Source organism: Dicentrarchus labrax, unplaced genomic scaffold, assembly GCF_905237075.1.
Source record: "Dicentrarchus labrax unplaced genomic scaffold, dlabrax2021, whole genome shotgun sequence".
Lineage (NCBI taxonomy): Eukaryota > Metazoa > Chordata > Actinopteri > Moronidae > Dicentrarchus > Dicentrarchus labrax.
In genome coordinates this window covers 12641203-12664698 of record NW_026136715.1, presented here as the reverse complement: position 1 = coordinate 12664698, position 23496 = coordinate 12641203, and the positions used below count along the sequence as shown (strand labels likewise).

General features: G+C 40.4%; 2 protein-coding genes across 4 annotated transcripts; one reads left to right on the top strand and one right to left on the bottom strand.

Moving 5' to 3' along the window:
* Nucleotides 1-824: 824 nt before the first annotated feature.
* On the bottom strand, nt 825-7597 carry rnf114 (ring finger protein 114). 3 transcript variants are annotated; one of them, XM_051424944.1, is made up of 8 exons: nt 7447-7521; nt 7024-7104; nt 6640-6870; nt 5913-6063; nt 5199-5317; nt 4385-4499; nt 4145-4252; nt 825-2755 (listed from the first exon to the last, which is right to left on the bottom strand). In XM_051424944.1, the coding sequence occupies exons 3-8, from the start codon at nt 6774-6776 to the stop codon at nt 2690-2692; spliced, it is 696 nt and encodes a 231-aa protein (XP_051280904.1). In that variant the 5' UTR covers nt 6777-6870; nt 7024-7104; nt 7447-7521; the 3' UTR covers nt 825-2689. The 3 variants fall into 3 exon arrangements, with proteins under 3 accessions (XP_051280904.1, XP_051280906.1, XP_051280905.1); XM_051424946.1 differs by having other exon boundaries at nt 5211-5317; nt 7447-7519; XM_051424945.1 differs by lacking the exon at nt 7024-7104 and having other exon boundaries at nt 7447-7597.
* Nucleotides 7545-17044, top strand: spata2 (spermatogenesis associated 2). The gene is made up of 3 exons (XM_051424938.1): nt 7545-7622; nt 8676-9502; nt 10513-17044. Exons 2-3 carry the CDS (start codon nt 9158-9160, stop codon nt 11866-11868), a joined length of 1701 nt encoding a protein of 566 aa, XP_051280898.1. The 5' UTR covers nt 7545-7622; nt 8676-9157; the 3' UTR covers nt 11869-17044.
* The last annotated feature ends 6452 nt before the right edge of the window (nt 17045-23496 follow it).

Below are 23496 nucleotides of genomic sequence, written 5' to 3'. Positions count from 1 at the left end.
AAGAAAGACTTTTCTCTGCCATGTTTTTCGGCTCGACTTCCTTCCTGCCCAGAAGCACTCGAGTATCTCGTTAGTTCTCTCACAGCTAACATCTCTCCTCTATCTGCCAGGAGCAAAAACCTGATTGGGGGGGGGGAATAAAAAGAAAAGAAAAGGGGGGACTACATCAAGAAGTTTGGTGGGTAAGATTCTCTGTAGAGCTAGGTGAGAAATTGTAATATCATTTAGCTACAGTAATTACAGATACAAGAAACACACAGAGGAAAGAATAGAGATGAGAGGGTTTTCTCTCCCTGTGGACAATGTACACCGAAGGGCCCAAGTTTCATCATGAACTTAGCACAGATACAAGTGCATGCAAAAACACATTGCAGGATCATTGTTGGTAATGATACGGCACTGCCCTGACATCTAATATATGAACAAAGGTTTGTCGAAAAGGTTGGCTTATTTAATATATTCCACAATTCCTTCTTTTCACTTACACACCTTTTTTTTGCTGCTCGCCTGATTATGACAACTGAGCAAATCCGGAGTTTCGATTGATGCACCCCGCAGATTACCTTCCTTTAAATGGCTTTCTCTTTCACTCTTTCTCTCTCTCACTCTCTCACTCACTCACTCACACTCTCTCTCACTCTCACACACACACACACACACACACACACACACACACACACACACACACACACACACACACACACACACACACACACACACACACACACACGTCATCCATCAAAACAGCGAGTGTTGTTTCTTCCCCCCCCACACGTCTCATACACACAGGTATAAATCACTGCGTCTGATTTCTGGGGCCAGGGTTTAAATAATTAAAGAGCTTTAATTTATCAGGATTTAGCACCCACTAACAGCAGGGCTGACAAAAGAGAATGAGAGATATATTGAGAAAGAAAAAAAAGGTCATTATACATGAGATACATATACAAAATTATTACACATTTTACTGAGGAGAAAAACGAACATCTAGGGCTAAGTGGCACCAAAGACTACGTGAAAAGGCATTACGGTTCTGCTCTAGAGCTACTTGATCTGGTTTTATTTTACCTGTTGGTAGAAGACAAATGCAATGCAACGGTGTGTGAAGATCTGCACTATGCACTGTATATGGTTGATTTGTGACAATAACAAGTGAGTGGAAAACTACATCGATGTAAAAGAAAAAAAAAAAGAGACAATTCACATTTTAAGAATTAAAATGAAAACATCCAGCAAAAATCAAGCAAAGTCAAACAGAATTTTCTTGTTAACCACATGCTGTCAGTTATTATTTGTATGCTTCCCAAACTATGTGGATTTTTGGCAGTGATGTGAAGAAATGTGAAAACCAGCTAAACAAACTGGAGTGTTTTTTTTGTGATGAAGCATCCAAGACACTGGGCATGAAAAAGAACACACTACAGTAACTTACATTTAAAATCTTAAAGTCATGTCATCCACCGTCTGGAGCGAACTTGTGGTCATTCTGTTAAAACTATAACAAATAACCCCTCTAAAACCTCAGTTTCAAAAGATCAGTGACATTTTTGTATGCTGCATTTGAACAAAACCCAGTTAAAAAGCGAAGCTGGAGAACAACACATTGAGTAAAGTACATTTATAGAATGAAATCTGTGTTGGATTATGTCTTGCAACAGAGCCAGGAGGCTAGTGAGGGCCATGGCTGTCATGAATGGCCAGAGAGCGGTGGAACTCTACTGCCCCCCTATGGCCATAAACATGCAAATAAATTCTCATCAAAATGAAAAATAGAAGAAATCACAGAACTGACTGATTATAACATACGGATGGTCTCCTACTTGCATCTTTTGGTTCACTCGATGAACTATTAGCCCTATGAGTTTTGGAAGTCAGAAACAAGATCTACCAGCAGGCACAAAGACATAAGGGAGAAACATTACAATAAAGCAAACAGCCCTCTCTGGCTTTGTTTGACCCTCATATTATTTATTCTTTCCAGTAGATCTCTGAAAACAGAATGAATACACACCCTCTCACACACAAACACATACTTCACGCAGAAACAGCATTAAAAAAAGACAGAGCTTCCATCTGCTGATAAACTCAAAAATATAAACAAAAAACGCCCTCTCCTCTTTTGAGGAAAAACATGCAGAGTCACTCTTGAGTAGATTATTATATATTATTGTTAACATTACTTGACCACTTCACTGAGTGAAGTTTGTCGTTTGCTGGCAATAGTTAGCCACCTAGTGGTCAAACCCTCTTATAACATCAAGTATTGACGACAGGGAAATTTAATTACAACTTTGGAAGTTTTTGGCTATATGACACCATGTCATCAATGAACAAACTGCTTTAACAAACATAGTTTAATAGATATTCAACAAACTATCAAGTCTACAGACTCAACTGGGGGGGAGGATAAGAGAGTATCACACCAGAAACACAGAATCACTCCTAAATCAGACAGTACAATATGCTTCTTTTTTTTTAAACCATATTGCGTGATTTATTTTCTGAATAATAAACCTATAGAGTCATAGTAACGAGACCAATTTCCCCGTGAAACTGATTACCATAGTAATACAGTACCACCATCCTCATGATAGATGAATGATCATACAGTGTGTTGTTCTGTCTTCTCAAGACTTCACATCACCATCTCCACTTCACTGGATTCCTCCTCAGGTGGATTGTTCACACTTCAGTTGTCCAAAAGGGAGCGCTGTAGAGCCTCCTGGATCATTGTGTGCTCATCTGTAGAGTAATCCTGCAAAGACATGGATGCAAAAAGAGAGGAAAACAGGACCAAGTTAACTGACGGTCATCACACCCAGAACTTTCCATAAGTGCCAGCTGCTGGATAAACAGCCTATTAATCATTTAAGTTTTATTTCTGGAAAAAAATACTGTATTAAGTTACTGCTACTGAAACATTTCCTACTGCTGCAGCTTCACAATAAAAGCATTTGACTTGCAAAACTGTTGACTTTTATTATGAAGTAGGCAAGTTACAGGAAATGCAATGCGTTTGTCAGTGAGCTTGACACTGGCTACTATCGTTAGTCAAAAGTGCCTCTACAAAACAAGACTGGTCAGTTTTGGTATATTTTAACGGCGGATCAGTTTTAAATATTGCAGAGAGAAATAAAACAAGGAGAAGCAGCCACAGTGAGCTGTTAGATGAAGGGCTGCAGCTGCACCAACTTCTCTGTGAGGTAACTACTTTCACTTTCACTGTTCAGACTAGTGCACAGCATAAAATCAAATCACGGTTGCTCACTGAATGATGGACAGGTCAATTATTGCCTGATCTGATTAATACAACAGCAGTTTGTTTGGCTTCCCCCAGAATTCTGTGACCAGGTTTCTCAAAGAAGAAAACTGTCAGTCAATTGATCAAGTACAACAGAATGAATACATTGCTATATGCAATAATTACGACCAGTGTAAAGCTTATAGTTAGGGCTGGATCAGGTGAGTCCTGAACCATCCCTTAGTTATGCTGCTATAGGCCTAGACTATGGGATTTCCCATGGTGCACTGAGCTCCTCTCTTCCTCTCTCTTTCTGCACTCAATCATGTCCCATTAATGCATGTTACTAACTTCACTTCTTCCCCGGAGTTCTTGTGCTTTCTTGTCTTGCAGGTTCTTATCAATCCTGGTGGAGCCTCCTGCCATGGTCCTGCTAGATTGCCATTACCAATACTGTTGTTACTGTGCACCTGTCTCTGTCTTTCCGTCTCTCTCTCTCTCACCCACCCCAACTGGTCGAGACAGACGACCACCCACCTAGAGCCGAAGGATCTGTCCTAGGTTTCTGCCTTTTAACAGGCAGTTTTTCCTTGCCCTTGTCGCCAAGTGCTTGCTCATGGTGGTACTGTTGGGTCTCTGTAAATAATGTTATAAAGAGTTCGGTCTAGACCTGCTCTATTTGAAAAGTGCCCTGAGATAACTTCTGTTATGAATTGGCGCTATACAAATAAAATTGAATTGAATTGAATATGATGGACCACATTTGGGCTTTTGTGGCCAAATTCTTTCTCCCCGCCTCTAACTGGCTAACTTTTCCTACTGGCTGGCTACTCCATATCCTTGTGGAAAGCCCTGCGCATCACAATAAAGAAACTCCAGATAGTGTTTAAAGTCTCAACTTACAACAAAGGTATCATAAGAGAAGGTGTGTCTGATCTTCAGGTGCTGAAAAAAGTCAGCACTCCTGTAGTTAGGGTCCCCCCAAGGCATTGAGGCACAGATGGGGCACACCTGGACAGAAACAAAGTGAGAGTAATAAAGCATCTATGAACCAATTAACCCTTGCAGCATCCAAACAAAGCGTGTAACCTTATTTTTAAAAAGAGCGACTATTGGAGTCACAGTGTAGCGTGGATTTCCTACCACTTGGCGTGCATCTCGAGCATGATGGGAAGTGCAATGTTCAACCAGGCCGTCCTGATCAAGGTTCTGGCAGTTGCAGTATGGGCAGGTGAAGGTGAAGCGATTTGGAACTGGACTGTGGGAAAGAAAAAGAAACAATACAATACTTCACACTACTGAGTTTGTATTTAAACCTTTTTTCTACAAAGAGACAGCTTAGCTATAGGGAGTATTGCACTTTAGATATAAAAGGAAACAGAGTTATTTGATATCAATATAATACTTAGCTACAATAATAGTCTTTTTCTGGTTTTAAAGGCTGCCAATAACATTTTCTGAATTAATCCAACTGAGTAAAATGACTTGCAAAAGGACACTACCTGATAATCCACATGCCAATTGATTGTTTCTCCACAAAGCAGAAATACTTATCACAAAAATATGTTGCAATATAAAAATCCATTCCACTTTTTACAACCTGGGTCTCTTTCCAGTTTTGTCTGTCTGTTATGAGATCTAAATGAAAAGAATAATCCATTTAATGGCTTTATGGGTTTTGATTGCCTTGTTTACAAAAGGTATGTGGAATACGGTAAGACAACCAGGAAGTCAAACCCAGTGACAAGTCATGTAGATGGTGATGTTGGTCTTGAGAACAACATTATTCTAACCTATACATATTCTACTACACACTACACCAGCAGTGACAGTGACAGCACAAAATCTCATTTTACTGCTTAATACTGAGTAAATTACTGAATGTTTATTACGTAGGTAATAGAGAATTAGTAAACAAGGAAGTGATTTTGGACAAAGTCCTGGTTTTTCTTATCACCCTGTATTTAACCTGGTGATGGCAGGCTGGCTTTGGGCAGTGGTCCTCACTCCCTCTTCAATGTACTCCTGGTATTTTGAACAGGCAGCGGTGTGGCTTCTCATCTGAGAAAGGCCAACCTGAATAGAGAGGAAGCACACAACAATAACTGCTAGTGCAAACAGAATTATATAATTGTTCTGTTCAATGTTTGCAATGTGAACTCTGCTACTGTCTGAATATATAAAGACTCAATCCTGAAACAGTATCAGTTTACGTTTGGTCCAAACTAGGGTTGCACGATATGGTTAAAAGATCATATTGGGATTATTTTCACAGTTATTGCGATTTGATTCACGATTAATGTGGGAATTATCATTTTTGCATCACAAATTCAACGTTCACTAAAAAAAAAGTATTAAAATCATGATAATGTGATATTCTTGGGGGTCTGTACCAAAACACATGTTTTCTTAAATCTGGAGAACAAGATTTGTAGACCAGGGCATCTCTGCAGCACTACAGTACTTCATTATAATGCTGTTTTATCACAAATTTTACGTTTATCAAAACATTTCCATATTGCTTCTGCGATTTGCAAATATTGCAAATTGCGAGTAATTGTGCAGCCCTCGTCTAAACCCTTGCGCGTTTGCAAAATCAAATTCACAACAAACCAGCAAAAGTCACTGAAATGTCTTATCTCTGAAGCTTCTGAATAGTCATAAAACATACCTGAATTCCACATCCCTTGCAAGACGCCACAGATGATTGGATGAGGGCCTCAAGCTCAACAGCTTTAGTCCAGTGACCCAGCCCGGCTCGACATACAGCACAAACAGGCTTCTGTGGTCGCAAACACTCCTGCAAACAGCTCTGACAGAACCTGACCAGAGATGGGAGAAGAAATGTGATGAACAATTAAGTTCCTGCTTTATTTTAGCCTCTGGTGACCAGAAGGAAAGTTTTGTCGTTGTTGTTTTGTTTTCTTTTTACAAGCATTCCTACTATTTATAGGCTGACATTAAAATACATTACAAGAAACCAGATGCTGTCATTCGCTAAAAGAGCCCTGTAAACCTACAGCTTCCTGTAAATCAGATGGAAAGTCCCCACCTCAAGAGGGCGCAGGGACTTGTAGTCCTTTCAAGCGGCTTGATGAGTCCAAGTAATAGAAATCTGAACTACAACTCCCAGGTGAGGCCTCCTCTTTGATGTAAACAAAACTGAAACTGATTTAGCAAGCTGGCATCGCTTTTGCAAAATATTCAAGTAAATAAAACAGAATTACAGGGTCGCAACAAACGCAGGCACATGCGTGGTCGATGATGTGCGTCTCCGGTGGCACGACATGTTTAAAAACAACAATTCCCCCCCGGTATTTTTATCTCCTAGCATTGAATCGCTGGTGGTAGACGTGGGTTGAGGGGAGGACAATCGACAAAACAGGCAAAATACTCACGTATGACCGCATTGTGTTATGACGGGACTCTCGAAAATCTCGAGACAGACTGGACAGACGAATTCCGACACGTCGCTGCTCCCGTCGGAGGCGTTTTTCTTGAGCTGTGCAGCGCTAAACCCTCCGAGCATCGCCATTTCTTTTCTTCACTGAGTCAGTCCCCCACCGACCGTCCCTGTGACGACGTCACCGGGTTTTGTTTCTTTTTTTTATGCGCGAGGGCGGAGCCATCTGCGAAAGAACAACAAAGATTGTGTTCATCAAGTTAGTGGCTGAAAACAGCGGACAAACATTATCTGTGAGTCCTGGTGACAGTGCAGCCGGGACAAATGCAACTGACATTATTTGTTTTCTTATTTTCTCGATTAATTGCCTGTAAGTGACCTTTTCTCTGAGGTTGATATCTTGTCTGTTCCGGTACACAGCAGAGAAAGGCAGCACATCCTCACAGTGGAACAGCAGGAACTGGAGGATGTGTGACAAATATTGCTTAAATGTCAATAATGAGCTACACCTGATCATTTCCCAGACTAGTGGCCATTAGTACGATTTATATGAAACGATTGATTATTGAAAATATCGTGTGATCTCGGAGCACGTAGAAGTTAAACATAATTTTAGAATCCGATAAGTGAAGCCTTTACTTATTACAAAAATAGTTTCCTAAAACTGACAAGGTTACTTACTGGACATTAGTGTTTATTAACTAGAGTATATTACCGTATATTCTTTAATTATAATATTTTCCTCGCGCTGAAAGAATAACCACACTTACAAAAAACCCCAGTGTATATTGTTGTAACTCACACATATTGATCAGGAGTGTTTGAGCTCCTCAGCTCTTCATCCTCCGGCTCCTCTCAAACAGCACGTGGGCTCCCGATGCTGATGAGCTGTCAGAACTCGGCGCATGCGCGTTGGGATGATGGGAATTTCCAACAGCTGAGGAGGCGTAGCTAGCCACTGCTAGCACTTGTTTAAAGGTAAGCTGTGCGGTTTGGTGGTGTTTTCTGGTTAGAAAACGATGTGATCTCGTAGCTGCAGCAGGATTACACTTGGTTCTGTTAGGGTCTCGCCACAGTGAGGGTATACGTTTAGATAAGTGACTCTAAAATCGCCAAAGATTTCTATGTAACGATGGACCGCCCTGCTAGCTAAAGCAATTGTTAGCTCGCCAGCTGCGCTGAAATGGGCGTTCACTGCTGAGCTTATACTTTGGGGGGGCATGCCAGGGACAGCATCGGGTTGTGTCGGGGTTGAGATTCATTAGGAATTAACATAGAAGCTGTCCTCACAGCGTCTCTCCTGCTATCAACACTGGTCGTGACCGACTGATGTCGCTGCTGTTGATGCGCAATAGTAATGCATGGTGATGTTGTTAGCTAAGGCACGTTTCTTGCTAGCTCGCTAAAACGGGTGCTCGCTAAGGTTTGATGTGCGAGGTAACTGCCTGAGAAGTAGGAGCAGAAACCCTCTTCTGTTGTGGTTCGAGCCTCGTAGGAGATTCAAGGCTTACGTGTATACATATCCAGATATCTGTATGTCTAATATTGCGTCCTTAATTTGAGCTAACTAAAGCTAAGTGCAAGCTACCATGGTTTACACGCAAGTAGTACCGCCAGCTCACCCATTCACTGGCGCAAACACAAGCGCAAGTCAAAAGGAGTATCTCTGTCAACAGTTAAACCTGGTTATGTACAATGTAATCCCCCCCCGGTCTATTTCTTACGTTCATCATGTTAATAATCTAGCATTATCAGTCCAGCCTATTCGCTGTATGACTAATATAAAATAGGGATGCATCCTCACATCCTCCCACTCAGAACGCAGACATACCTCTCTTTCACACTCTTTACTATCTGAATCGTTTAATGTTAAAAACTGTTCCTGATGATCATTATAAATGTATTTTCTTTTGGGTTGAATTGAGACTGACTCAGCCAGTAAAAGAAATGTGGCCCAAGTTTACTTCTCTATCTGTCTCTGTCATAATGAAGATCATTTCCATTTTATAAACCTCTCTGGTGTCATTACAGCTTGGAGGGAGCTCCGAAGAATCACACGATCATGATGTGTCTGCAAGATGAGTGACCTTGAACTCTGCACATGCTGAAACCAAGGATTCAACTCTGCATCAACAGTGTGAAGAAAAAGCTCCTCCTGACCTCAACTCGCACGACATAGGCCTGTTTGTCTGGAAACAAGAACAGGCTTTGAGCCAGTACCATAGATGCCTGTAAGAAAGCATCCCTACAGACTGCAGCCTAGCTACGCCAACTAAAAGCACCAGACAACTGCATCTCTTGTTTAAAGGATGTGCTGCTGATTGGACACAAAGTCTCATTCCTCTTCCACCTCTCCAAAACGCTATTAATGTTGAGTGTGTGCCAGCGTGTACGGTGAATAATGGTGACCAAAAATGGTGCTTGAATGTGGCATCCTGGTGCAGGGTATGCTAAAAGGGGTGAGGCTCTCTCAGAAAAGTATGTAACAGCTGACTGATAGTCCGCTGTAGATAATGGATGCCAAGTTAAAAGAGGACCTGTTTCGGAGGTATGTGACGGCACTGGAGAGGCGTCTGGAGGAGGAATACACATGGATTGGAACTGCACCAGAGGGGGACAAAGGGAGGCACAAGGACAGCGAGGCTCTACTCTCCACAGCCACAGCTCTGCTAGGGGCCTACCAGCCAGACCCAGGACAACGTTTCCGGATGGTGCGTTTCTATGAGGTGGTGGAGAATTCTCTCCGCTGTCAGAGAGGGGGCAACCTCAAGAGCCTGGAGAGAGCCTTCCACACGCTGGAAACCATCTGCACCAACCTCTTGCTTTTCCCCTGGAAGAAGGAGTTCAGATGTATAAAGGTGAATTTAGTCTCTTTTAAGGGTTGTCAGATTATTCTTACTTAAAGCAGTGTTCAAAGCTGACTTAAAGCAGATATTTAGTTATTAAAATGTTGGTTATAACCATATTAGCCATCAACTTCCAATATTACTTACTCACAGTAAGTGTGTATTCAGCATATACATTTTCCAGTCTCTGTATAAGCAGTTAAGAATGATGTTGTAATCAAAATACAGCAACATGCTAAAAAAATGTTGTTTATCTAATAACATTTTTAGAAGTTTGTGGTGCAACTTTTAGATTTGAATAAAAAGAGGAACATCAGCACAGTCAGAAAGAAATGCACAGGTTATTCCATTGTGAATTCTCACACGGTCCATCAGCTCTTTTCCTTGCTAGTTTTTACAGATAGTATATACATTCATATCTTTTATAACCTTCAGGTGGAAACAAGGTTTTTTTTCACATCTTCACTAAGTGCCGTGGTAACTGTGCCAGTGGTCACAAAGATGGCAGTGATCTGACTGATACAGAGACAGTACAGAATCTCTACAGGTTTAATGATCATGATGTATAGGCTACAAATTACCTTTTTATTTAAATATAATGTCAGGTCTTTGTCTCCATAGTTTATCAGGCACCTAACAAGGTTATCCAACATTAGTAACTGACTTAACAATAACATATACATACTATAATATAGTTAACATAGACTATACAAATACTCCTTATTATTAATGTCTAATTTAGGATTTAGTTTCTTAGTTCCTTGTGTAACTATAACAGCAACAGCAATGTGTTGTATGCGGTTATGCTGCTGTTGTATGTAAACAAAAGGGTAGCCCTACCACCAAAATTGAAACACAGGATTTGAACCTGCCATCCCTGCTACTTGTTTGTCCTGTTTTTAAATACTATCCGTGATGTCAGTAACCACAGGAGCAGAACAAACCTTTATTTGAATGATATAATATAAGAGGAATCTTTTAATCGACTGACACTAATGCTGATTCACCTCTTTCTCTTTCAGACCTTCACTGGCCCATACGTGTACCATCTGCAGTCTGCCATCTCTGATGCTGAACTCCGATCTCTAATGCGCATCATCGGCTACACCTGTGACCATGATTCGCAGTTCCATTTGCAGGAGCACCCAGGAGGCACAAATCATCTCCGCCAGTTGGCGTTTGAGCTCTTCCTGGCCCAGGCTGAGTGTCGTCTTCTGGGAGAGGTAGTGGCTCTGGCCCGTGGTTCAGCCTCAGAGCTGGAGGCCCTGGAACTCCGCAGAGGTTGCAGAGATGATGCAGCTGGCTGTGCCGAGGCGCTGCGCAGACGCGACAGCCTTGGGGCAGATATGGCTCGGCTGTCTGTGCGGCCGTTGGATATAGAGAGGCCTCATGCCCACCACCTGAGGCGAGGTAGCCGACCGTCTAAGTCTGTGGATGTTACAGATGGGGCTGGTCACTGGCACGCAGCAGTTAGCAAGCCTGTCTTGAAGGCCTCATTGAGTCTGAGGAAGGAGCCTCTGTTTGTGGATGCAGAGGAGGATATGAAGGATGAGATCATCAGGCCCAGCACCTCAGCATCTCTCTTCTCTGTGGCAGCTCCACCTTCTTATAGCCCTATTGCGGATTTCTTCCCAATTCAGTCACCTCCCCCGGCTGATGCTTACACATCCTACCATTTGTCCTCTTTGGATGAGATTGACTTGTACACAGAGAGGGGTGGTGCCGGGACAGGAGGAAGGCAGACCCCTTCTCGACCTCCATCCAGAGAGCCTCGGGAGGCAAGGGATGGGTGGCTGCTCAAAGGTCATGGTAGTGTGAAGTGTCAGGGCTGTGGGCTCGGCTGCTCCTCTATGGCCTCCTGCCAGAGGTGTGACATGATCCTCTGTTCTGCCTGTCATGACGTGGACCCCTCCCCTTGCTGCGGCCTCCAGGACTACCACCCCAAATCACCACGACCCCTCGATGGATACATTCCTGTCAAGGAAAAGCTCTCTGTCTACTCTAATACTCACTCCCACTCCCATCTCCATCCGCACCCCCTCACACTGACCCACTCACACTCTCACCCCCACCCTCACCCCCAGATGGTGGAGAAACCCCTCATGTCCACTAAGCTGTTTCCAAGCAAGTCTGTTGCCTTGACAACACCAAAGGGAGGCAGCAGCGAGCGTTTAAGCATGGGGGGATCGCGATGCGGGTTTTGCAACAAGCCAGGTGCATCTCACACCTGTGTGAACTGCTCTAAGGTGTCATGTGACTCGTGCATGGGCTTGTATGCAAAGGATATATGCACACGAAAGAATCCCCAGCACAGCTTTGTGCCCAACCATCAGCTCAACTTCAAATCCGGCACCATATCTCACCTGGTGTACCGATGAATCAGGCAGACAGAATATTTGTTTCTCCTTCTAGTTCCCTCCCTTAACCCGCTGCGTAGTCTTGCACTATTGCTTTAGCTCTGTTCCCGTTTAAACAACTCACTCACTATCTTCCCCTTTATCTGATGGTCTTATTGCTCTCTCTAACCCTCTCTTGAACTTTGTACATTTTCTCTTACTGTCAGTAGGGCCCTGGAATGCACATTGCCACAGAGAGCCATATCGTCTGCCCATCTCTCTGCCTTGTACAAGTTCAGGCCTTTTATCTATTTCTTCTTCCTTTTACCTTGCTACCTGCTCTTGAATAGTCATGTGATGTTGTAGCGCTTCCCAAATTCCTCAAATGTTGTCCTCTTCAAAAGGGAAACTGGAGAAAAGAGTTTAATTCCTTCTCATTTTGAATGAATTCTGTCCAAATGAACATATATACTTTGCCTAACTTCTCAGCTAAAAATTCCTATAATATATAAAATATATATATACAGTATATATGTACGTGTGAGTGTGTGTGTGTGTGTGTGTGTGTGCGTGTGTGTGGAAAAGACCTCTGAGCTTGCATTGTGACAAAGGAGATCTTTTTAAACTTGAAAAATAGTAGGGAAAAACAGAGAAAACATACACTGGAAGTCAATAAGTCAATAGTATATATTTTTAATCTCTATTCTCTAGAACAATGTGAGACTGTTAAATGGGCATGAGGTCTGTCATTGGGACTTTTGGGGTATAAATTTGGGTCTGTGGGTGCGGGGCGGGAGATATCTCAAAGGGAAATATTGAGACAATGGTCAGATGCCATATATTCTATTTAAAGATTATGCCTTGTAAATTAACCGTCAATTGTTTCTGGTTATATGACTGAGGTTTAAATGCTGCTGTTGACTTGAGACGTTGAAGATGTGTGGCGTTGACTTTTTTCTGGTAAATAGCCTGTTGAGTTGTGTCAGTTCCAAGCCCCCTCCCCCCTTCCCCTCCTCTTTCATTACACTCCTTAAGCCACCATGGTCCATGATGTTGTAGTGCACCCTTACCAGATCAGTGGTTTCCCGTCAGTCTCAGGTGGAGTTGCAGGAAGTCTCATGCTGGGCCACAAATCTATTATGATTATGGTTCTTTGACAGTGTGTGAGGTTATTGGTTGGTTTTAGACAGTATGAAAGTGTATACTCTGACACGGTTTCTGTCTACCTCAAATGGCTTCAGCTTATAACACCCAGTTCGACATTGTGGTTTCAAACTAGCCCTAAAAACCTAAGGAACATTCTTTTTTTTTTTTATTGCATTATTCTTCTCTAATTTGCAACTTGTGTTTTTGCTGAATAGAGGACATCTCATCTTACAATCAGCTGATTTAATCACCTTTAGAGGTTAGCCGAAGTTATTTATTTTGTGACATAATCCTGGGCTTTGTCGTCTCAACTATTTAGCTTTCTGTTTACAGTTTCTTTATTTACTGGGGGGACACAGAAACATGACCACCTGGAAATTATGATACGATTCAATAAGTAGCCCCGTGATAAAAATATTTAGTGAAGCTTAAGCTGTAAAAAAGAAAGAAAAACTTTAGTTTTATGGTCGATTTTGAGCATGTTGCTGTGTTGTCTGAACCACAGTGGTTTGGACCAGTCAGTGTCCTTTGAAGAACTACTAGCAGTGTGACGCAGTGAGAAGCGACTTGTTTGTGGCTCCTAAAGGGGTTATCTTAGATGTCGCTATAGCATCGGTTATGTCAGAACTAGAGAGTTTATTCATTGAAAGAAGAGCAAATAACAACAGTGAAGGCTTTTCTTGATTTAAAAATAAGCTTTCTCTCTTCTCCTTACTGGTTCGTTGATCTGCGATAGTGATAGATGGTTCATCCAGTCAGCTGCCAAGTCTTTTTTTGAAAGTGCCTGCCCTTTTCCAGACGACTTCCTAGGTTATGTGTAACAAACCTCTCTCACAGAGTTAAAAATTTAGCTTCACACAGTTAGTGTTTTATCACATGGCTATATTTTACTGGGATTCATGTTATTGTGTCCACCTGCCTGTACAGCATGGTGATTGCCAATGTGTAGTCATTTAAGTTTGGGGCGACTTTCCCAGTTATGTGTTATGGCACCCTGAGTTATTTTGCATATGTTGAGACCATGGATGTGCTCTTTAAGGCCCGTGATTTTGAAGTGATTGGAAAATGTATTGTTTTACTTCAAAGGGCCGGGCTGTCATGTGTAAAGAAACTCCGCTAACATGTTAACTGAGTGTTGTAACTTTTGAGAATACCTTTAGTGATTATCCATGCAAGAAGATAATTATAAGTCACAGAGGGCTAATTTAAAATCACATTTAATAATAAAAAAATAAAAAAAAGTCTGGGTTATTTTGACAGGACGTTTAGGCAACCTTAGCCTTTATGTTCTGTCAGGAATAACCTCTAAATGCCTTAAGCTCGTTCAGCTGAGTATTTTACGTTTTCAGTGTCGTCATGTACATTGCTTTGTGTTTTTACCAGCCTGTAGGTTAAACATTAACACTGGTTTGCCAGGCTGCATGAACTAAATACAGAACTTGTTCACTGACAGCTAAGAGTAGAATTCAAAGGAATTGAAAAATACAAGTATGGATTAACCTCACAGAGCGTATTGAATCGCGCATACTGACAGAATTATGCAGCAATTCACTCTTTGCAGACCTATATATATATATATATATATATATATATATATATATATATATATATATATATATATATATATACATACACCATGTGCTTACAGGGGTTAATGTCTATAACCATGTTCTGCCTGGAAGTCAAGTTTCATATTACCTAAACACACAAGTTTGGTGTGAGTGATTTCTGATCTCTCACTTCTGCTCATTCCTTCCCTTTAAAACTGAGTTTTGTGTTTTGTGTCTTTATCATGATAAACAACATAAAGAAGGGATGTTTTGATACTGTTTGGATGTAGCTTAAGAGAGATCTTGGGTCAACATTAGCTAACGTGGGTATCACAAAAGTCTTGAGTGACCTTAGGGGAGGTGTGCAATTGTTTATTTTTCATCTAATGAAGCCTTTCTAAATAGTTTTAATATTTATCATAGATATATTTCCGTCTGTTCATCGCACATCATACCAGCAACAAAGATGACTTTCAGAAGTATTGAGCCATGTTGCAAGAGCGATCATATTGCCAAATGAAGAACAAATATCTTATTGGAGTTGAAAACAAAATCTTGTTGCTTTCCCAGATGTACAGTTGATGTAACATAAATCTGTGGTTTTGCTAAAGTTTAGCCTTGTGTCTGTAGATGTTGGCCTTTTCAAGAAGCCTAGAAAGAGAATCATCAACATAGATACCTACTCGCACACCATGGGACGTGGATTTGAACTGGATCAGTGGACTGATCATTTGTGTAGGTCACTACAAAGGGCTAAACAGTCTTCAGGGCTGCTGCTAAGTATGGACACTGTTTTAATCTTTTGGTGAACAACAGACTCGTCATAGGTAAATACCTGATGTGGAGCTTACTTTACATTCGTCAGTGGATATGAGTACCTGATGTTGGAAATACAAAAGAGCTATTTTTATTTTGTGTCATGGAATACATTGAGCCATTTGAACATAATTGGTTTAACCCACACCAGACACACTCAAGTCATTGTGGAAGTCAATACTCCCTTTACCTCTTTGTGTGGTTATCTTACTGATGTTAACAGTGGTGGTGTAGTTAGGCAGCCCCTTTACCATTCCTATTTCCCTAACCCTTTCTTGGCATGCTCTGTACATGGCCCAAACCCATACCTCTTCTCCCTCAAACCTACATGTACCCCCCTCCCCCCTTCCACCTTGGCACTGAGGATCATTGCACAATGTCTATGTGAAGGGGTATGGACCTTATGATCAATATGTGGGCATACATGGGGGTGGAAAGGGAAAATAGCCAAAATTGTTAATCGGTGAAAATATATATATATATATATGTGCGTGTATATATATATGTATGTATGTGTGTGTATATGTATGTATATATATACACATATATATATATAGAAACGTAAATGAGATTTTATAAAATAATTTAAAGAATAAAATTCTGAAAAAAAGGTTTCTGCCTTGTGTTTTTGGGTGATTGAAACTTGGTATGTAGTACGATCAAACGGTTGCAATGCATTGTGTTCACAGAGTTCAGTCTGTTTGAATTACTATGAATTTTTAGTTTTTAGAATTGCGTTAGCCATTCAGATCCTGTAAGTTTTGTAACTTAAGCCCATTTCTCCTATCTTCCAGGCTGCCAGTTTGATTTTGAGTTTGCCGGCTGCTCATTTCTGCATTGGTTGTTTTTCTCCTGTATGACCAGCAGATGGCGACAAATACGCACGAATAGACAGACTGAGGCTGCATTAAATACTCCACCCTATCTAACTTAACATATATGTCTCAAAGTAGGACTTTCCTGGATTTTATTTCTTAGCTGGATCTACATTAGTGTTATATTTATATGAAATACTTTAATGATCAGCTATACAGGATTTGCAGTGTTTCCCTCATCTCAGACTGACATGAACAAAGTCAACCACAGAGTAAAAAGACAAACCCCTTTCCTCTGGATGTTGTTCCCCTCTGTCTTTGACATTGGCTGTTGCATGATACAGTGTACTATAAACGTCAATAACAAAGTAATAAAAGTGCAAATGCAATAAGTTAAATTATCCTTTATTAATCCCTGTAGGGAAATAAATACTCTGCATCTTACCCATCCTAAGTACTAGTAGCAGTGCAATACTGCTTTTCTGTACAGTTGAAGAAAGGTTTAGCCAAGTCAGTCTTTATGTGTGTAATGTTTTCCACTACTTTGAGGAGAAGACAAGATGTCTCGAGAGCATATTTTACTGCAACAAAACAATGTGACCGTTGCAGCTAGAGAGAGGAAATAGACTGGTTCCATTATTAAATTAGTATCTTTGGTTCAAATGGAGTATCACAAACTACTTAAACAACAATTGTATGAACCAGTGGTAGGAAACCTGCAGCCATTCTCCAGTAGTTCTCTGTGGCTTTGACAAAACATAACAACGGTAATTTATTATTTCATTTTCAGTTTCATTTATCGATGTTGTAGGCCTAATGTGACTCTTACATTCAGCTGTATAAATGTGTAGCCAGACCAAATAAACTGTTTCAACATTTGGTCAACTAAAATGTGCGTCATGACATCCTGACCTGGTGCCTTTGCCCTAGAATTGGCCGAACTTAAAAAGCCTAGCTAGCTATGGATTCCAAATCACCCCCAAAATGTAATAGTGCGTGGACAAATTTGTTTGCTTTCACTACCAACACCGCGAGAAATTAGCAGTATAAGTACGTTTAGGTTGCTGACCCCTGACCTTGGCAACGGAAAACAAAAAGAGAACAGGATAACCTGACACTCTGATCTTGAGCAACAGAACAATATCTGTAAGGTAATTTAATACAGGACAGAAAAAATCTGAGTTTCCACATGAGCAAGATTTTAAAAAGGTCCTGGTAACTTTCCCGAGATGATACAAAGTGAGAGTTTTGATTATGTATGCTCTTTGGTTACTGCCTGTTCTTAAATGTGTTGTCTTGATATGGGTGACAGGCAGTAAAGTTTTTGAATTTTTAATAGGAGTCCTCATTTGCACCCATAGAAGCTCAGGTGGATTTTCTTTTATATTAACAGCCATACGTCAGACACCTCATTCAGCTGTTACCTCAGATCCTCACGGTACGCTTCATCAACTACAAGAGGATCACTTTGGAATGGACACCTGCTTAGGATAAACTAGCAGATGCTTGTCTTGGCTCCCGGTTCTTTAACAATTTAGAACTGGAGTCTGGAGCCCTTCACTAGTCTAAATAAGCTTTAATATTGGGTATAACAATTGGATCAGTTTCTGGATCAGTGCCTGCTGCCTCCAAAAGACTGATGTTATACATGTGATACAGGATAGCGGTAGCTGAGTTTATCCACGAAAGGGGAAAAGCAGAGATGGACAACAGTCGGACCTCTGCAGAGACGGAGTGAGTGACAGTCCCTGCACCCTGCATAATCTTTTCCTCTGGCCTATGTCAGAACTGTGCTGAGCTGAACCGCCTTTACCAGCCTTGAGGGAGCCTAAGACATATTAAGTGAAGAACACTGTCCAGCAAGAGAGGAAGATAATGACGGATGGCACACTGCTTAGCCTTTGAATAAATCCACCTTCAAGCAGTAGCATTTTCGCCATCTTAGTTAATGGTCTCATTAAAAAGAGAGTGCCAGAGAAATAATTACAGCATAATAATTAGAGGTGGCAAAAGTACACACATTCCTCACTCAAGTAGAAGTACAGATACATGTGTAGAAAAAGAATAAGGAAATAGAGAAGTACTGAATAAACTTCAACTCAAGTGAAAAGAAATCAGAAATGTACTACAAGTATAAAAGTAAAAAGTGTTCTCTTGATTTCTCTGAAGGACATTTCTACATGCTGTTTCTGTGCAAAATGAAACCTCAAATATGGTTGAGTCACCTTCCCTGTCTGTTCTGTCTTGTTTCATCTGTCTGTATGATACGTACCAGTACAGATGCTGGGAAGGCATGCAATGATGCTAAAAATGCAAATAAAACTAAAGTAGGGAGCCTGGTTTTGAAAATGTAAGGAGCAGAAAGTACAGACATTGGTGTAAAAATGTAGCAGGTAAACGTTGTAGTAGTTGTAGTAACAAAGTATTTGTACTTTCCTACTTCCACCACCAGTGCACAGGCATTCAGACAACCGTTATGAAATATTTGCCTGTATTTTCAGAGTACATGCAATAAGAAATGTTTAACATTCACTGCATTAGGTCAAACTATCCGTATCTGCCTCCGTTTTATTTGCATTTTCTCAATTTATTCGACTATTTCCATTCCTGTAAACCATAATTGCTGAAAAAATGTGCCTATGCTGAGAAATGTGCATCTTGAGATTCCAGCAGCAGAAACTCACAGTTTGCCTCCCACAGCAGCTGACCATTAGCCGAGGAAGTTGAGCACAACATTTAATGGACAACATTTGGAATCTAACAATAATAATGAGTTTTTTAAAGACACAAGAGAAAGGTACATAGCAATGAAAACAGAAAATATGTACAAAAATACAATAAAAAAACACAATGAATACATAGTAATACTTGTATTCATATTCATTCACCAACATTTTGAAAGTGTGTCACTTATAATCAGGGCAATAGCAGAGATTGTGTTCCACCCACATGCAATGACACACCAGCAAACACTGCACCTACACACCGGTGTAATTCATATACTGATGCATTAACATCTGTACATACTAGATACATGCACATTTGTGACACAAATCCTATGTGACTGAGGCAAGCGGTACTTGAAGAACCAATTATCATAGAAGGAAGACCTGTGTGTGTGTTAGAGATGAGATTTAGACGTGCATAAGGCTATATGTCAGAGGAGAATCATGATGGCTTCTCTCCATCTGTGTCATTTGCTTTTTTCTCCCTCTCTGCGTTTCTCCTTCTCTTGCCCTCTTTGCTCGGCACGTGATTTCTCATCGTGGCGATTGATACATTAATTAAATCCATACTCAACATTTCACTCTCAGTAATTAATTGTATTAGGTGACACTAATGAAAACAAGCATTTTATCTAATGCCCTCAATTAGAGTCGGAGAGTGTTAACAGAGACTCAAAAAATAAATTTTTGTACAAACAGATAGTGTAAAAATGCAGAGGCGAGCACTTAACACTATCCACCTTTTATCTGTGCTTATTGTAGCTCTCAGTTTCTCAAGAAAAACTACTAGTAAAGGTCTTTACCCAGTGTTATAAATACTCTACTACACACTACACAATCGACTGAAACTAATGTGTGTGGTTTTTTAATTTATAATTAAAGGTGTCATTACCCTCCCTTTAACATTGAAACTCCATCCTGTTGATGTCCTTGCCATTACAAAGCCTTAATTCATCATCAGTAAGTGAGGATTTTTATATTGAACCCCGATAGGACTGATAATGATAAATGTTGCTGCTTGTCCAATTTCCACTACAGGTTGTGTTTCTAACCAGCACGCACAGGTGTTGAAACAACCTCAGGAGAAAGATGATTTGTAACAGTGAGATTATCTGATATTTCATTGTGCTTCATGTCCTCACGCCACCCACACACAACTTTGACAGCCCTTGACAGGTCATTACTTAAATATTACCTTCACAGTATCTCATTGTCTTGGTTAACCAGAGAGAACAAAAGGATTATAACACTTGAATATGTGGTCATACATTTAACATCTTGCACATTTAACACAAAAGGGAAAAAGAGAGAAAAACATGCATGTCACAACTAAAGGAGTAGGGAGAGGCATTCATATCAAATCAAGCAGAAACACTCTATTATTAACTAATAACTATTCAGTTATAAGGTACATTATTTAAAAGCAAGATAAGATATTCAGGCTGCTTTTTCAGCAACTAGTAGCACCAGGCAAAGTTCACCAGACTTTGTATTGACCCTCAGTACAACAGATACCAGTGCCAGATGATCTGGCAGGTCTGGGTAACTCATAGCTTTTAAGCATCTCTAGCATTAATTGTTGAGGCCATTCAGTGCTTTATAGACAAGCAAGAGAAGTCACATCTACTGGAAGCAGTGATTTGAGGGCAAGTAAAGTGGACTTTCTTATCTTAGTCCCTGTAAAAACTGGACTGGCGCTAAGCCTACAGGACAGAGTCTATCCTGTTTGTCTACTGCAGGTTATAAAAGCATGTGCAAGTGTCTTCAGGTCTGGAGTTGAAGTGTCTGTGGAAACCTAAGTTCAGCATCAAAAGCGACACAGAGATTCTTCACTTCTTCTGTAGTTCTGTAGAGTAAGAGATCAAAATCAAGCTTTATTTTCAGTGTTTGACACAGGACACTAAAACGTGCTGTGAAATCAAATGGCATATAACTATTACGAACAGTACTTTCCTGTATTACTTAATGAAATATGCTCCTGGGCTCTATATTAATTGTGGAAGAAGTGTCCTGTTTTACGCAGTGGACACTCAAGCTGTTTCTAAAGATAAAAAGCACCTGGGTTTTAAAATTATATTTGTCCTCGGAGCTTTTCTCTCCTGAAAGCGTTTTAGCTTAACAGGTTCAAAATCATCCTATTATAAGTATAAATATTCTGCCTCACCTGTAGCTGCAGTGAAAGTTATTTTTTTTTCAAATTGTGCTTGTCAAAGGTCACCAGATAGAGAAGTGAGGACAAGTTCTGAGAAAGACGATTCTTGACGTCAGTTCCTTTATTCAATAAATCCTTATTAAGGATATCGAGTTACTTTGAACCATGACAAACACTGTAATCCACAACTTACCTTTTGTTAATTACTTCCAGTAACTTAAGTGTGCATATCAGTGTTCTTAGTATTTTCTGTCCCCACACTGCTTTTTCTTCCCAGTACACTTTTTTTTCAGAAAGACTGTGTGTCTGTGTCAGCCACTCAGCCTTGACAGCTTATCGACATCTTCCACCACTTCAATCTCTACTTCCTTTCACTCATACCACAATAGCTATAAAATAACCTTGGGCCATTGTTACTGCAAAAAAAGGGTCTACCGCGTCACTTGTTCCATATGGCAGGAACAAATTTTCAACAGAAATGTAGTTCTGTCACAATGTAGTCATTGGCAATGAGTTGTGATGAGACGTATACAATGGTGTACACAGAGGTAACATCAATGAAACACTTTTTACTCATAGCCAATAACTGGACATGTTTATATAAAAGATGAAAAAGCAATGTCCTACCTATGACAGTGACAGGTGTCTCTGCAACACAGATCAAAACACTTAATTACATGACGTTTTTATTGAAACCATTTATTTGCACAGTAAGGGCAACACCACTTAGAAAACCACAAATGGAAATACACCGCAAGAACCAGTAGTAATGATAATGGCAATTTGTTTTTAACTTTCTTTTCAAAACAACATACAGAACAAAGACATCATCAACAGAAAAGACAACAAAATATAACTACTAATAATTACAAAACTGATAATACAAGAAAACAACAGATAAAAAACATATACATACACATATGCATACGCAATGTCTTATTACTGATATTGATTTGGGTACAATGACGTGGCTGGACAGCTAGCTTGTCTTGTTGTTAAACATACTGTCAAATGATATTTACCGTCTGTCGGCCGTACGAAGTGTAATTGACTTTGAATCTTGCGAGCATAATGTTCATCCCATTTACTGAATTAATGTTTCCATTGCATTAGATCCTTATGGGATGGTAATGATTCCACAACGTATTAGGAAGGAACAGGGTCACGGCTTGCAAAAAATAAATTTATTTGGCAAGTGATCATGGTATACACGGGATAATGCCCTTCAAGGTGTCTATAATCAGGAATTAATGGATTTGACAGAGACTCTGCTGCGCGTCAGACGGTTCTTCACATTCTCCATTAATTCTTGATAATGGACACCTCATCGGGCATTATCCCTTACATATATACATACAGTATATGAGACTGTGTCGTACCCATGTGTAGAACTTTGTCAAGTAGTGGGCCATAATAGGCATCTCCAATTCATTACATTTACATAAGCACCTGCACGAACCCCTTTATATCTCTCCCTTCGCCACCTTCCACCACTCCCACTATACAGACGTTATTATGACAGGCAACAGCCTCAAGATGAGGTTATTTTCAAATGGAGCTGCAAGATGGTTTTCACCGCAGTATCCACCGTTGCTCCCCTTGTTTGGTCTTGATCTTCCAGCGCCAATATTCAGGCTTCAGCGTCAGTCATTTGGGTCACTAAATCTTTTTTTTTTTTTTTTTTTTCATTTGGACTGCATACATGCCCGATTTCAGTCCAATCATTTTAGATGCAATACTTTGTAGCAGCGTTATGATGCTAGCTAACTCTGCAAGTGTATCTGTCTGCAACACTGATGTTCAAGCAGTCACCATGTTTTCCTTGTGTCTTCTGTAGTCTGTCAAGTACTTTGACTTCTCAGGCCGTTCTGTGGAAAGGATTTCTGAGCTGTCTGCATTCTTATTTGTTTTCTCACTCTGTGACACACCTATTTACTGTAATTAGAATATTTAAATCACTATTTTAGTAGGAGGGAAGGTGAAAAGTTTATCAGAGGGTGCCCCTACTCCACCTGTTGTTAAGATTATTTGTTAAGATACATTTGCGTATATAGTACATTATCGACTTTTCTGTGATTTTATATCACATCCCTCACTTTTATGAAGATAAACTGTGCAAAAACCACATCATATACTCAAATCTATTAAAGTTTTCACTTAACATTTCTCAGATAAACTGTCTTCCTATCAGGAACTATTCTTATTCACAATTTATTAATCTCTAGTCTGCTGGAATACAGCACCCCTCTTGGCTCAGGTCCCAAGCCCTTCCTCCAGACACTGTGACAGCATGCTTTATGATTTAATGTGGCTGTACACCTTGTGCTCAATCTATTCAATTTTCCCATGTCCCCATTATCCCCTTTTCCCATGGGACCTGCCCGTAAGCTGCCTGTGGCAACTTGGATTGAATTCAAAACTCTGCTAGTGTAAATGGCTGCAGTTTCTCACCTGACTCTAGCTTT